At 40.4% G+C, this 15,558-nt stretch overlaps 1 protein-coding gene across 2 annotated transcripts; it reads left to right on the top strand.

The window, feature by feature from the left end:
• Positions 1 to 6,905: 6,905 nt before the first annotated feature.
• On the top strand, positions 6,906 to 13,234 carry LSM6 (LSM6 homolog, U6 small nuclear RNA and mRNA degradation associated). 2 transcript variants are annotated; one of them, XM_051790993.1, is made up of 4 exons: positions 6,906 to 7,014; positions 7,961 to 8,073; positions 11,450 to 11,563; positions 13,062 to 13,234. In XM_051790993.1, exons 2-4 carry the CDS (start codon positions 7,980 to 7,982, stop codon positions 13,094 to 13,096), a joined length of 243 nt encoding a protein of 80 aa, XP_051646953.1. In that variant the 5' UTR covers positions 6,906 to 7,014; positions 7,961 to 7,979; the 3' UTR covers positions 13,097 to 13,234. The 2 variants fall into 2 exon arrangements, with proteins under 2 accessions (XP_051646953.1, XP_051646952.1); XM_051790992.1 differs by lacking the exon at positions 6,906 to 7,014 and adding an exon at positions 7,155 to 7,173.
• Positions 13,235 to 15,558: the final 2,324 nt, after the last annotated feature.

The raw sequence follows: 15,558 nt of genomic DNA, 5'->3' as shown, positions 1-15,558 counted from the left end.
AGAAGCAGGTGAGACTAAAGTATATTAGGAATATTTTCTTGCATGTGTGAACACCAGGGAATCAGATCTGAACACTACGTTTGAGGTTATGCTACCTCTGAAACTGCAGGCCCCGGGGACTGGGTCACAGGCAGTCACACCAAATTGACAGATCTATATTTATAGATAGCATCTTTATGTTCACCAGTGTATCCACTGAATTTATAATAAAGTTAAAAAGATAAGAGAGTTGTAAAATGTAGTCCGTTAAAAATTAACTTTTGACTTAATATGAAACTTTATGCTTTTGTTCTATTCTTAACAAAACTGATCATTTCATATATATACAGTTTCTAGTCCTCCCTTTTGATTTTACCCATTTTTGTTTTTACATTACAAAAGAATCACATTATATTTCATCCCCTTAACCTCAGAAATAATGATTTTTTTAGTCAATGGCCAAAAATTGGGGCCCATTGGAAAATACCAGCTCACAAATGCTCTAGGAGTGACCTAACATTGACATCAAATTGCATTTTATTTCTAAAGAAACTGAGCTCTCCTATTAGTAAAGGCACAGAAAGAAGACAGTGATTATACCATAATCTCCACTATTTTAAATACTTAATTGTTTCACACCACGGATTATCAGTACATTAAATACTTAATATCACTGAAACTAGGAATATTTGAGATTTTTCTGCATGTCTTCCCTATTTTCTCTCCGCTTCAAAAATAATTTATACTAATAAAAATAGCTCTTCCATCTAATCAAATTTCTCTTAATTGAGTGTGGGAACCAAGCCACTGAGGATGTGATTCACCCAAGGTCACACTGGAAGCCTCTGGCAGAGGCATATGAGAACCTAGGTATTTTGAATTACAACAGGCACTATTTTTGCCTGTTTCCAGTATTCACACAACAGTAATGTGTATCAGCAGAGTAAGCACAGATTGGTAACCTCCACACATGTCTTCCAGTCTGGCTAATATCCAGGAAGGTGCTCCTTACACAGACAAACTGAATTATCTTTATATACTTACTTTCTCTCTAACATTTGATTATTATTTCTTTACTTGCATTTCCGTAATGTCCAAGGAGGTTCTACATACTGGACAAATATATCATAGCAACAAAACCAAAGATTTGCAAGTCCAGAGCTTGAAAACTTGATTTCTTTTTTCATGTCTTCATTTTCCAGTATTTTTTCTTAGTTTGTGTCAGCAAATGCTTTGGATTTCCCAGTTATTTACACTTCTTTTTTATATATATTGTGGTCTGTGTCACTAAAACTCAATTTGCTCCTATTGCAACTATTACTTAAACTGTGCTAGCTGCTCCATAAGGGGAAGAGGCACTGCTGGGTTCAGGCTTACATCTTAAAATTTCTGGAAGAGTGAAATGTGTGGATGGAAAAAAACCTGCTCAATTTATTTTAGGCTTGATCCTTGATCCACTGCCTGCGGAAATCCACAGAAAGGCTCTCGGGATTCTTCTGGGGAGAGGCAAACACAAATTTCCCCCATATATGAAATAATTGTGGAGGGTCAGAAAAATGGAAAAATTGAGTTGAGAGGCCAGAAAAAGTCGGGTGATGGCAGATCCAGTCACTTCCCAAGAAAAGACTTAATTATCCTATGAATCAGATGATACTTCTTCCCTAGAGCATCAACTGGGTCCTTAAGTGGAAAGGGTCAGAGATAGGGACAGCAAGGTGTCTGAACACTTTTTAATCTTCCCTCTTCACTGAATTTCAGGACATGGTATGGATTGTTTTTGCCACACTACAAATTAGAGTTGCCTCATGTTTACTTCATATCCCCAGGTCAGAAGCATTCCTGGGGAGCTGGGGACTAACCTTACAGATGGCTTTACACCAGCAGGTCAATTTAAAGCAACCACTTCAGCTCCTGTCTGTGCTTAAACTTGACACCAGAGTTTTCAACCTGAGGTACTGAATTAACATCGAACTGGCTATGGAAAAGTTTACGTTGAAATGTCTTCTGGAATTGATATTTCACAATGGAAAAAAACAGAACGTGTATTTACTTTGATATAAATATTTTAGAAAGTCTAAGCACAAAAGGTTTTGCTTCATTTCCACCATATTTTAGGAAAAACATCTAGCTAAGTGGTGCAAAAAGAACCAAGTGGAGCTTCCAGCCTTTACTTAATAGAAAGCACAATTTTGACAGGATCTGTCAAACCATATTTTAACAGCACAGAAAGTAGAAGAGACAAACATGTGACAAAAGGTCATCACATCACTTAATCCATATAGGAGGAGATGAACGTCCCAAGGTGGTGATCACAGTGCAAGAACCTCAAGAAGACAAAATCTTGTCAGGCTGTTCTGTCTAAGATCTGTAGCACAAACCCAACACTTTGATTAAGGTTCAATTTAAAAATGCATTAAATTTTTAATTGAGAACATGGCAGGAAATCAGCATTTCTGATGATCTAAGCATGGCATGGAAAACAATGCTGGCTCACTAAGCCATCATTTACAGGGAAAACCCTGCCTGGTCTTTTACTGTATAGGCACGATAGACTATCATTCAAATGTTGAAAGGCTTGAACTCTCCCATCCAAATGCAAGCAAAGGGGAATATCAAACCTCTTAAAGCTCATGAAAAAGCTGGCCCCTTTGGGAAGCCAAAGAGTGCACTCCCAGGAACTCAGAGGAAGTTGAAGTAGAACTCTGAAAGCTTCTAAGGATCTTCCCTTTCTTTTGTACAGAACTGAAAGTTTAGGAGACAGAGAGAAAGCCTCAGGCTGAGTTCTCACGTTATTCTCCCCAGCTCCCTGAAGACCTGCTGACAGTTCCTTGCTCACCAGGAAATTTGCAGAGGAGGAAAAAGAGAGAGGTCCCAATACTTCCTTTCTGTTGCACTTCTGCTCCCTTTTCCCAGCACCCTTCAATTCCTTAATGTCCTATTCCTCACCCTCAGAGCGTCAGAAGATGAAAGTGAAAGAACACAGCTCCAGAAGGAAAAAGAAAGGGACAGAGGGCATGGGGGCTATGACAGCTCCTGAAGTCAGCTTCAGCAGCCCTGTGTCAAAGGGCAAATCTGGCATGGATCTATGCCCTGCACACAGCACAGCCTCTGACAGTGTCACAGCCCTCAGCCAGCCATGCCCACTAGCCTGCTACAGCCTGGAGGACCACAGCAATGAGGGGGAAGCCCATCCCTGCTCCTCTGGAATAGGAGTTGTTTCAGGACTGAAAAACAAAAGCTTTCTTGTCACAAGGTTCTCCCTTAGGAATCCCATGGGATAGGTGTGGAGAAAGCTTGTACTGTGCTTTCTTGATCCAAAGTAGGTAGAAAGGATCTGCAGCCTGAGTGTTTTATCTCAAATCCACTGGAGGAGTTTTGAATCAGGCCAGTGGGCTGGCTGATTGTCCAGCCACCGGAATCAATTGCTGAGAAGCTCCTAAAGCCAAGGGGTGACAACTGTCAGTCTAACAGTCATATTTTTGGTGCCAGCTGATCGACACAGATTACTTTTGAGATCTCAGGAGTATTTTCAATAACTTACAGAGGCATCCTGAGTACAGAAAAGTAATTAGCAACACTTCTACTGGCTCCAGTGGGAGCAGAATCTCTCCTTCCACCACTCTAACCCCAAACATACTATTGTGTTTCCTTCAGGGCCCTCAGGAAACCCTGCAATAACAGTGCTAATCTTGAATTGTAGAGCTTCTCTACCTTGACACTATTTCATGGAGCCTGATATCTCCTTCTGCTCTCTCACTCTCAGAGTTACAGGAAAAGCTTCCGTGGATTTGGAACTCAACCTCTTATTTTATTGCATAATTTTCAATAATTTTTTTCTTTTTTCTAATCTAAGAAGGCACTGAAGTTGATTGTTAAATTCATGGGGCATGCTGGGATTGTAGCCAGAATGGGTTTGTCCTCTCTGACACAAGTTTCAGGTGAGGACTGTTTAAAGACTGTGACTTTTTTCCATCTATTGGTGGTAGCTGGGGATTGTTTAGGCTGAATTCAAAATGGCCCACAGACATTCTTTTGTCATCTGGATTGTTTTTCATCTGCATTTAACTTATATAAACGATGTACAACTCACAAGAAATAGAAAAATTGGACACTCCTGACACATTCTGTGTTCTGTAGCCACCTTGCTCTATGGAAATGCTTTTATTTCAAGCAGCTGGTAGGGAAAAACCTTCCTAACTTTGAAGAAGGTTTTAGCACATTGATGAGAGAGAGAGACCATAAAATCCCATTTCATTTTTAAAGTTAACTGTAAAGTTTTAATTAAGTCCTCTGAACAAGGATTCTGTGATGCTTTATGTTTAACACTTAGCAATAGTACACGAACCACTGACTTCCATCATTAAGTTCAGTTGACAAAGGCCAACACAACTCTTTTCTTTGTAACTTTGTAACCATTTATGTTTGAGGTGAAGATGTTAATATGGAAATTTTGTGAGCTGGGAACGGCTACGAACTCTATCATTGTAATTTATGACCTTTCATCTGAGGCCAAATGTAAAGGCAATTGCAATTGTTCTATATCTCAAGGCCAGCACATAGCAGATGTGTGAAATTTGGAGTGCTAGACATAAACTTTTATTACCAAATTATAAATAATTTCTACCACTTACAACGTTCACCTTTCAAGTTCATCTTGATTAAAATGCAAGGGCAGCATCTCACTGATTTCCATGAGTTACGGAGCTGAAAAAGTTCTATCATAGTACACTAGGAAAGGATAAAGCAATGCAGTGTTTAAAAGAATCTACTGACAGCCAGGTATGCAACAGTTTAGATCAAAATCCTTTTTCATCTAGATGACAAAAAGTGAAAGATAATTATTAGCCAATGATATCTGAATTCTATTTTCACTCTTGAAGCTGTGGAATCCTTAAGGAGTCCACCGAGTACAGATTACTTAAATCCTTTGAAGACCACCTAAGTGAGGTCACTGGGGTTTTGTCACTCAGGAAATAACACATTCTCTAGGTTGCCGAATAACTGATGTGATGACATAATATTCCTGAATGTACAAGGTGGGAATTGTCTTTTCAGGTGCAAATCACGCTACCCCGAATGCTCAGCAACGTACACCTTCCTGCAGGAAGGCTAATTTACCTCTAGGAACAGCACATGAGACTGCTCCAAGACCTATGACAAATAAAGGAAAATTAACGAAGATTTGGGTTCATGACCTGGTCTCAAACTATGAAAAAGGGGAGCTAAGGATAGAAAATTTGCCAATCTTATTGTCTGTGATAGAAATTAGATTTGTTTGTGAGGTTAATAGGGTATGAAGCAGGAAAGTACAAAAATTTTGTTGACTGACAGCAGACAACCAAAGCATCCGTAATTAAGGACATGCCTTAGCTGGCTAGAAAGCGGGCTATTGAGCAAAATAGCTTATCAGGTTACAATGGCTTAAAAAAAAAAAAAAAAAAGGAGAAATACTAGCTCTGAAGACAAACTCATAAGAAATAAAACAATAAGGAAGGCTTGCAAAACATAAAACGTCCCTGTTTGGATTTGTGAAACTGCCATGAAAGTTTACCAGCCCAGGCATGAAAATTCTATTTGCCCAATCTTTATACTGGAGATCAATAACAATGAAATCCAGGATATTTCCTTATCAGGACGTTAAGCACTGAAGCCAGGCAGCCAAATAAAACTTTGCAAGCCTGCTCCCCAGAGTAACTATTTTATGTTCCTTTTCTGCTTCAAGTACTAGATATAATCAAACACAGTTGGATGCTCCTGATTAACATGACGGTTGCCTGGAAACACGGGCACAATACAGCCCAACTTTCCTGTCCGTGCCTGTGCTTGAACTCTGGGACAGGCAGGTGAATGAGGTTGGGCTTGCAGTCCTTGCCTCTTAAAGCCCTTTAATCTAAGCTTCAAGGAAAAAAAATTGTTACTGGACATGTGTTCAAAAAGAGAAAATAAACAACTTTGGAAGGAAGCGAGAATACCAATCCGTATTCTGAAAAGCCACGGTACGTTTTCTTCATATCATGAGAATTGAGAATTTCAGCAAGATACTAAATCAATAAAGGAATAATAATAAAAAAAAAATCTGGTCCAGAAGGTTTCACAGATGATTAACTCCTATCACAGTACCACATCCCTAAAAAAAAAAGAAAAAAATAGCTGCAGGAAAGGAGAAAAGACAGGTGAGAAGATGGGGAGAAACAGAAGATGAGTTCAGCTGCTTCTTGTACCACATTCTTCCTAGGTGACACTTGAAAAAAAACCCACCAAAACCAAAAACCAAACAACCTTAGTTTCTATCTTCAGTAATCCCCCTTGTGAAGCAAACTGAGCAGCACCTTCCTGTCTTGGACAGGACACCTGAGAGGCGGTCACTGAATCTCTGATAAGGCCCATGTAAGACAAGATCATTTGGCGATTAATAGGATCCCATCAGAGCAGAATACGATTATATACTGGATCGTATTGGACATTAGGAGGAATTTCTTCAGGGAAAGGGTGGGCTGTGGAGGGAGGTGGAGGAGTCACTGTCCCCGAAGGTGTGTAAGGAAAGGCTGGATGCTGCACTTAGAGCCAATGGTCTAGTTGACATGGTGGTGTTCAAAGGTTGGACTCGATGATCTCCGAGGTCTTTTCCAACCTAACTGATTCCATTATTTTTTTCCACAAGAAATCTTTTTTTCCTATAGGATTTCTCTCCCTGTAAAACCGACAGGGCGTTATTTCGCCTGGAACCGCAAGGCAAGACGTAAGAGAACGCACCTCGGCGAAGAGACCAGCGGCCCAGCCGCCTGGGGGGGGAGGGCGGGGTATCCCAGGGCGAGCCCCTCGCAGCTTGGCCCCCCGTTTTTGGGGCAGTGATCCGAAGCATCACCTGCACGTCCCAAACCCCACAGCCCCGCCCCGCCATGCGCGTTCCGGCGCGGACTGTCCCGCCCGGCGCGCCGTAGCGGGGCGGGGCCACGCGGGCGGTGAGCGCCGGGAAGGGGCGCGGGAAGCGCCGGGAAGGGAAGAGCCGGGAAGGGGGCCGGGAAGCGGCGGGCGGTGAGTGCGGGGGAAGGAGGAGGGGGCTCCGGTGCGGTGCCGTGTTTCCCCCCCCTGCCTCTGCGTCCGGCCCTCGTTTCGGCTTCGTCCTGGGTGTTCATGGAGCCGCGGTCTCGCTCCGTCCGGGATCTTCCCTGGGACACGTTTGGTCCGGGAAAGGTTCGGCTGTGGGACGCGGGTGGCTGTGGGTGTTGGTGGGAAAACCAGCGAGGATCCCTGGATTCGCGGCTGGAATCGCCCGGTGCGATTTGCCGCAGGAAACAGCGAAGAGAAGTCGGCACCGCGCTGGGGTTTTCTGCCATCGGCTGGAGATGCAGAACAAATGTTCCCTGGGCAAAGAGACACTGGAGCAGAAGTTGATGCGCTGGATTTTTAAATCAGCGCATGTCTCTGCGCTGGATTTTTAAATCACATCATCATTTCAGGTCTCTCTCTGATTTAATCACAAGCCTTAACTTAGTCTGCTTTAACAGATTCAGTTGAAGGCATCCTTTCAAATTTTTTCTTTGCTTGCATTTGCGAGCCGAGATCAAAATGCCCTTGCTGTTCCTGTGGATGGAGCAGGTTCTGACTTCTCCCTCCACCCCCTGAAGACATTAAACACTTACGGCTTAGCTCTCTAAATTTAGTAAAAATAATTTTAGCAAAAGGTGCTAGAGATGATGAGGCCTATGGCACTGTTGGAAGTTTAAAAGATGCACAGCATGGCAAACAAGGATCCTTAATGTTAATTTCAGAAGTTATAAAAATGCCAGAGGGAAGGTTTAATGCAGTGGCTTTAGGAGCTCTGTCTCTCCACCTTCACCCTTAAGCTTTTGCTTTTATCTCCTTTGATATTCTCTCCTACTGAAAGTATTAAGAATCAGGGGTCTGCCTGTCTTTGCAGAGTATTTAGGACAATGTGGGATTGTGTTTCTTATCCAAATGTTTTCTCTTAACTTCTCAGCTTACCAGAGAAGACCAAGATGAGTCTACGGAAGCAAACCCCGAGTGACTTCCTAAAACAAATCATCGGAAGGCCAGTTGTTGTAAAATTAAATTCTGGAGTTGATTATCGAGGTATGCTCTCTGTCTGTCTCTCACTGAGTAAAGTAATTGACTGGGGAAGCTGGAATAGATGCATTGATTTTGAAAAGCAAAACAGTGTGATCCAGAATCTTGGAGTACGTGAATACAGATCTCAGAATGGTGACATTAAAAATAGAAAATCAGCCCTGGAGAAACAAAGGAGGTGAACAGTGGATTTAGAGGTTAAAATTACTGATCTAAATCATTAGTCTCTTTAGTCACAGATGATTCAACAGGAGTCTTGGGGTGATTCAGAGTTTCTAAACTGACATTTATAAAGATCATCTGGCATTACAACTCCTGAAATGGCCAGGCAGCCCTCTTTTCAGTGCTCTGACAGCAACCTTTGTTGGAACTATCCTTTTCTTCACCTTTCTGTTCTCTAATTCCTAGTATGGATCTTGGTCCAGAAAAGCTTCAAAGTTAACTGTGCTGTCAGTTGTAAGGTGGCTCTTACACAAGGGATGAAAGTTACTGACATTTGTGGTTAAACAACTGCCTACACCTGTGTTGGACCAAGACTCACTGAGATAGAGGAGAAAGCATAGTGTGGCTTTGCTGCTGTATGCCCTCTTCATTTTAACACAGTCCAGCAGATTTATTCCAGAACTCTTTAGCCTATCTGTATCCCTTCATGTACTGTATGTAGGATTGTAGATGGTTTTAACCAGTAAATTATAAACTTTTCTGTGCGGTGAAATGTCCTGGTCCTACTCTCATTATTGATCTGTCCAAGGAGTATCCAGACTTAATTAAAACTTCTGTTGTGCACAATTTAGAGATTTCATTCTGTAGTAACTTAAACATTGTGGTTCTGCTACAGATCACTGCTTCAGATAGGTTTACTTCAATTGGCTTAGCCTGGCACTTGTGAGAGGAGACTTGTTTGTGCTGTGACAGGGAATCTTTGTGTGTTATGACAGTCCTAAACTGTAATTGTTCACTGACAGAGCAAGCAGTGCCTCCTTATCCTTTCCTGTTTCTCTTTAGTGTCGCCAGATGACAGAATTTTCAGTCTCAATTCTTTGAGAACCACATTTTCTGAGCGCTTCAGGTCGGGTTGGTGTCTTAAAAACTTCACTGCATCTCTGTTGTTCTTTCTTGCAGGAGAATGTAGGGAGAGCTCATTAAAGTCACTTAAAGCAAGTCATCATTTACCTGAAGGTGCACACAAGGCAGGGCCAAACCAGATTTGTTTTTCTGATGCACTTCCTATTTTCTTTGAGGCCAATGCTATCTCCTGCTTTGTAAGGTCCATTTGTAAATGCTGTAGATGAACTACTCAGCTTTTCCCTCCACAGAGCTAGTTTAGCATGCCTACAGTCAGACCTACGAGGAATTGAACCATAGTTCCTTGAATACCCTTATTTGTTGCTGGATTTTTTTTCCCCCACCTTTCCTTCCTTATTTCCTTGTGCTCTCCATCCTTCCCACTTGATGTGACCTTGTGGTTGAAAATCTGTGTATTGGTTTCATTTGAGAAAATAGGCACTGTTTTGTTTTCTGCAGAAATGTGACCAACACTTGGAAAAGCCTTAAGAAACAGCACGTCAGGCTTTTTGTTGCAGATCCGTTTAGATTCTCCCCCAGGCTGTGTTGCCAATTTTATGTCTGTACCTCCACCCTCTGAGCCACCATGCACACAAAACGTGGCCTAATGCATATGTTGATGTGTAACTGTGAAATGCCTTGATTCATTGCCCAGTGCTGCACATGCCCTGGGCAATGAAAAGTCATCAGTGGTATATTAATGTACCACTTCTGTGTGTGGCTATGGATTTGTACATTGCAACATCTCTACATACAGATAAACCAGATAAAACGCTGGCCAGGATGGGCAGTGATAATGTTTGATGCCATTAGTGGCCTTAGAGTAAACACAAAGAAAAGGAGGAAGAGAATGAAACAGCCATGAAACAGAGAGTTTGAAAATACTGCCTAGGGGCCTTGGTAAATCCACACGGTCCGACTTTAATTTTGGACAAACATATTTTTGTTTTCTATTGTTGCATGGAAGCACTCAGGATTACTGGAATGGAAGAGAGTTTTGACCCTTGTTTGGTTGAGGTTTTTTGGTGCATTCCATGATATTTTGTGAGCAGTTTTTCCTATGTCTGTGGAAAGAGAGGAAGGAAAAACAGAGAGGAAAATAATAGTCTTTAAACCATGAGAAGCTGGCAGAAGAACTTCAATTCCTAATTACTATATGGAAGATACTACAGTAACACTTCTGAAAAATGAGAATGTGTCCTAGAGGAGGACTCTCAGTTTTCTCCCTCTCCCCAGGTACAGCCAATATACTGTATTTCAAGTTTTACTGCCAGGTAAATGAGTGTTTTTCAAACAGAGGAAAAAATAATGTTAGTAGTATTGTCTGCACATGCAAGGATGAAGTCAGGGAAACAAAAATCCAAAAGGGAGATAAAACAACTTGTAAAAAGCTGTATTTATTATGTGCATGATTAATAAATCAAGTTGCATTCTCTGAGCCATTCTTTACATCTGTTAATCCTCACATTCAGTTCTGTTGATCAGGTGAGTTAAATTTGTAGATGGCCATGGTTTTGGGCATAGACAGAGAGGAGGGGCTTTGAATGAAAAAATACCACCATGCTGCCAGCACTTAGGAAGTACTGGGTGAACGGCACAGCCTTCAACAGGTGCTATTAGAAGTGAGAACATAAATACTTGTCTAAAATAAGTGCTACTAAAATGCATATTTTCCTGATCAAAAGAACACCTAATATTACAGACATTTTTTCTTTAGTTGCACTAAACAGTAAACAGTGTAATTTTTTTTTTGTGGGAACGTTTCAGTGCCATTTGAAAGCCCTTTTTCAAAACATATGTACAATTTTGTTTACATCAAAGCAGAGACTTTCAGCTAATGTTCTTCTAGATCTGTAAGCATGAAGATAAATATGACTAAAAGTGTGTATGGTGTCCTGTATGAAAAGTGTTGTTTTTCAGCTATATCCTTCACAAGGTTTGGTGATAACTCAATTTACCTAGCCTTGTCCTTAGCTTATCCATTTATTCCTAATGTCACAAGCTCTTAAAACACAAGTGAGAGGGGACAACTTAAACTTTCCAAGTGAAAATTGTCCATCTTTTCAAAGTCATGCCTTAATGACTTTTTTACCCCCACAACCCTTACATCAATTGACAATGTCACTACCAGATTGATCACCTGAGATTCCTGTCTCCTAGCTGAATTATTTGAAGAATACATCTGGCCAAGCTTGGGCTTTTGGTTTGTTATAAAGATACAGATTTGTTTTTTTTCCTGTACTATTCAAACACAATGCATTTTTGTTTATTTTAAAATAAGTTTCAGCTGATTCTCTCGTAAACTGTCACTTTTCAGGTGTCCTGGCTTGCCTGGATGGGTATATGAATATAGCTCTGGAACAGACTGAAGAATATGTAAATGGACAATTAAAGAACAAGTATGGGGATGCATTTATCCGAGGAAATAATGGTAATTCCTACTGCTTCTGTTATTGCTCATTAGGAAATTGTGTTTTGATATTTACTTCTGAATTTCAGGGGTGGCTGAGGCATAAGCAAGCTACCTGTAAGAATATTAGTTTTAGGCCCTCTTGGAAGCCTTACCACATTTACTTTTTTACAATTTCACTTTCTACAGTCTGTGCTTTTCTGCATTCCTGTGGCCTTTTTTGCCTCTGAACTTGAAGTTCATTTTAGAGAAGCATTTTCTTTTCTAGCCTTCCTCAGAGCTTATTTTCTATCATTTGACAGGCTTACTCTTTGCACTTGCTGCTTATTTAGATGGCCTCTGCACCACAGAAGTTTGTGTTTTGCTAGGCAAGCTACTGCATAAATTTATGAAACAGTGCAGATATTACAGTGACACTGTAATATTTTCCGGTGATAGGCAGTTGTCCAGAACTGAATGAATGCTACTTATTAGTACTGGAGGCTATTTTCATCTCTGAGTAAAGATTTTACCACCAGTCAAGAAAATCACTCATGTTTTACTGCTGAGCCTCTGAACATCTCAGTGCAATAGGTGGATTTTTGTGCACTTCAAGGACAATCCCAGGCTCCTGGAATGACTCTCTGGTATCAGGCTGTAATAGCAGGGCATGCCAGAGAGAAGAGTATCTAAAAATAGAAAAGGTTCACAAGTCAGATGTGAAGAGACTTGTAGAGAAGGTAAATGAAGCAGAGTTTGACTAAGTTACTTGAGAAGAAAATGGAGGTCAGCAAGGAGGGAGGGAATAAAAAGAAAGAAGGATTGAATTCCATGTTATGAAGAATCAAAGAGAATGTAGCACCAGTGTAAAAGAGCGTTTTGGGTGGAGAAGTAATCCTTGAAATGAGGCCAAATGCTTTTTGCAAGGCATTTGGACTGTTATGCTAAGAAGCAGAGTGGTTATTACAGCTGGAGAACCAATTAAGGAAATAATTTATTATGAAAGTTATAACAAACGGATGAGAGGCAGAAGGCTGAAGAACAGGCTGAGGAGAGAGCTGAAGACATCCCAGGTTTAGGAGCACTATCATTTAGTGTTGTGATTGGATCTGTTCTGGGGATATCACAAGCCATGCAGGTGGAGGATATCTGCTGCTTCAGAGCTTATCATTAGCTTTGCCGTAAGTACTTGGGATTTACAGCTTTTGTTGAAAGATCACAGCATTAGTGTCTGACACCTGTAATTTTGCTGCTTGGGAAGTCTCTCATGCTCCCCTTGGTAATACTGCAGGGTACTGGCTTTGTTCTTCCTCTCTTGAGTCTCCATCTCTTGGATTGTGTTTTGGCTACAAGCAATAATGTCTAAATTTGATAGCATTTTTTGAAACCTGGACTTAAAAGTTAACTGACTTTGTTCATGCTGAATAAGATTCATTACAGTGTCAATTTACAAGCCATGGAAATAAGATGTTTTAAATAAACAGGCTTCTGCACCTTATTTACCAGGGCCATCTTATGCATGCCACTTTCTCTTTTTCAGTGTTGTACATAAGCACTCAGAAGAGGAGGATGTGAAGATGCCAGAAGGAGGCTGTTTTGTACCTGTGAACCTCTTTGAAGTGATGAGCCCTATTTGATTTGTAGTTCATAATCCACAGGTGAAATACAGAAGTGTCTAAATATTTTTTTTAAATAAATGTAAACCAGTGTAAACTTCCTGGATGTTTTTTTGTCAAAGCATTGCTTTGTCCCACTGTACAGAATAAAATAAAAGAGAAGCATGCAATAGTGCCACAAGTCTAACTCAAAGCAACAACTTGTTTAATTATGCTAACACTTACAAAAATACTGATTGGAAGGTAAGCAGGCGTGGAATAACTGCAAATCACAGCCTTGCACTGATGGCAAAACAATAGTTTGACTGATGCTGGGAAGGGAAATGCTAATGTTTTGGTGACAATGACCTGTCCCTTTTGGAAAACACAGGGTCAGCTTTAAATGCCAGTCTAGTAAGAGTCATCGGGTAAAAAGTTCAGCTGTCCAAAAAATCTTGAATTGTGGATTGAATCAAGGGATGTAACAGTGACACTTCAACAGTTAGGGGTGGAGAAAGAATTGAATCAAATGGAAGAAAAGCCTTAAGGGTGAAAAGAAAGCTCTGTGCCAGCTGGGGAGTCAGTCAGAGGTGAAGAGCTCTCAGTTGGTGTGTCAGTACAGCGAGTAGCTGCTTCACCTCCTGCCTGTGTACCCCCCACCCTACCTCTGCTTGCGGTGACCTTTTTTTCTTGCTTCTCTACCAAACACAATGGACTTCTTCAGTAAAAAGCAATTTTAACTAATACCTAAAGCTACTCTGAAAACAGACTAGGAATCTAAAAGCTTTTGTAAACATGCCATATGTATCCTCTTCAGACAGTTCAGTCTTTCTCCCATCCACTCCCCTCCAGACCTAGTACTATCTATATATTCTCTTTTCTAATGTGCTAGCCAGAAATGAGAACAAATGCATTAAGCTTATAGCATGGGGTATGCATTAGGGAGGGGAAACCTCTGAGCAAACAATGGAGTCAGAACTTGTTTGTGTGTATTTTTCAACAATGTTCCCAGATAATCAAAGCACAGCGAGTAAATCCAGCTCAATTTTACATGCATACTTATTCCGATTTATAAAATATGTTTTGTCCTTTTACATGCAGTCAGCCAAGAAAAAAAAAAACAAGCTTCTTAACATTCATATGTTTCTTTGCTTGAGTGTTCCTGCACTTAATATCCACATACACAGAATTTCTTGTTCTTCATGACAAAGTAGTAAGTTTGGGTAATGTACCTCATGGTAAGGTTATTGAGCCAATCTTTTAAATTGAGTTTTCTGAAGTCCTGCTTTATTCTTTGGGCAGTTTATAGTGCCTCCAGGAACAAAAATACTTCTAGTTGTGGATGGATCAACACAAGAGAGTTGTGTGAATGTAACATTGGCCCATTCTTCCCAAGTACCAGTAGCTCTAATGCAGCAGTGAATAATAAAATCTCAGTTATCAAAGGGAGAGAATATACACTGCAAATTTTTAATTTTACCGTTTTTTAAGATCAGTAAATAATTCTAAATTATTTTTCAGTCAGTAGTTAACCTTTCCACACAAAGCACTTCAGAAGCCATGACAGAACACACAAATGGAGTTGCTACTGTACAATATGCTTCAACAATTTATCATTTTCTGACAAGGGTTGAAAAAGGTCCAGGATGTAAGACAAATCACCAACTTGCTCTTCTGTAAGTGAATTCGTTTTTAAAAATGAAGATGTACCTCCAAGTGGGGCATGCAATTTCTCATTTGCTTTGTCATCTATATGTAGCTGGCAGGTTATTGTCTGCTTTCAGTCCCGGAGACTGTCTGGGTTTGGTTATTTTTAGAGTTTATAGAATTTTATTTTAATACAGGTTTAAATTTTTTCCCCTTCTTCCTTCTCCTCTCCCCACACACACCTACCCACCTATAGCAACACCTTTTGCACAGACTTTGATTTACTCTCAAGAGTTTGCATTGCTAACTTTTCAAATGCAGTTCTGTTTCTACAAGTCTAGCTATACAACATGTTTCAGTGTAATCTGCTACTTCTGATGGTCTAATCACATACTAAACTCTGAACACAGAAAATACTATGTAGCTTGCCTGCCAAAGGGTTTTTTAATGTATTCTAGATCATGAAGTCACTATTTACTATGGGAGGTAGACAGGAAAATTTGCATTGAAGATCAGCTGTTGTAATTCATATTTGAATTTCAAAAGTAGTAAAAGAAATAAAGCATTTAATTCCTACAATCACTGCCCTTTAGTATATTTTACACTGTTTTACCCCCTTTAATTCAATTTTTAACCCCTGTGTTTAAATCAAGTAGACATTTAAGCTCGACTTCAATCAGGCAGTCCAGCGTTTGGATATAGTCTTGTTTTAGTTGGATAAAACATTCATATTGGATTTATTCTGCCTATCTTTTAGATTTTGACTTATATATTCTGTAGGACAACATTCTATTT

The sequence above is a fragment of the Manacus candei genome, unplaced genomic scaffold (assembly GCF_025592945.1).
Source record: "Manacus candei isolate 608988 ecotype Guabito, Panama unplaced genomic scaffold, ASM2559294v1 h1tg000028l, whole genome shotgun sequence".
Taxonomy (NCBI): Eukaryota; Metazoa; Chordata; class Aves; order Passeriformes; family Pipridae; genus Manacus; species Manacus candei.
Note: the sequence above shows the minus strand (reverse complement) of the source record. Positions and strands in the feature narration are given on the sequence as shown.

Excerpts from the sequence above, each read along its gene's own strand:
- LSM6 (XM_051790993.1), top strand. The coding sequence starts at position 7,980 with ATGAGTCTACGGAAGCAAACCCCGAGTGACTTCCTAAAACAAATCATC. Across the intron at positions 8,074-11,449 it reads TTCTGGAGTTGATTATCGAG|GTGTCCTGGCTTGCCTGGAT; the intron begins GTATGCTCTCTG and ends GTCACTTTTCAG. Across the intron at positions 11,564-13,061 it reads ATTTATCCGAGGAAATAATG|TGTTGTACATAAGCACTCAG; the intron begins GTAATTCCTACT and ends TCTCTTTTTCAG.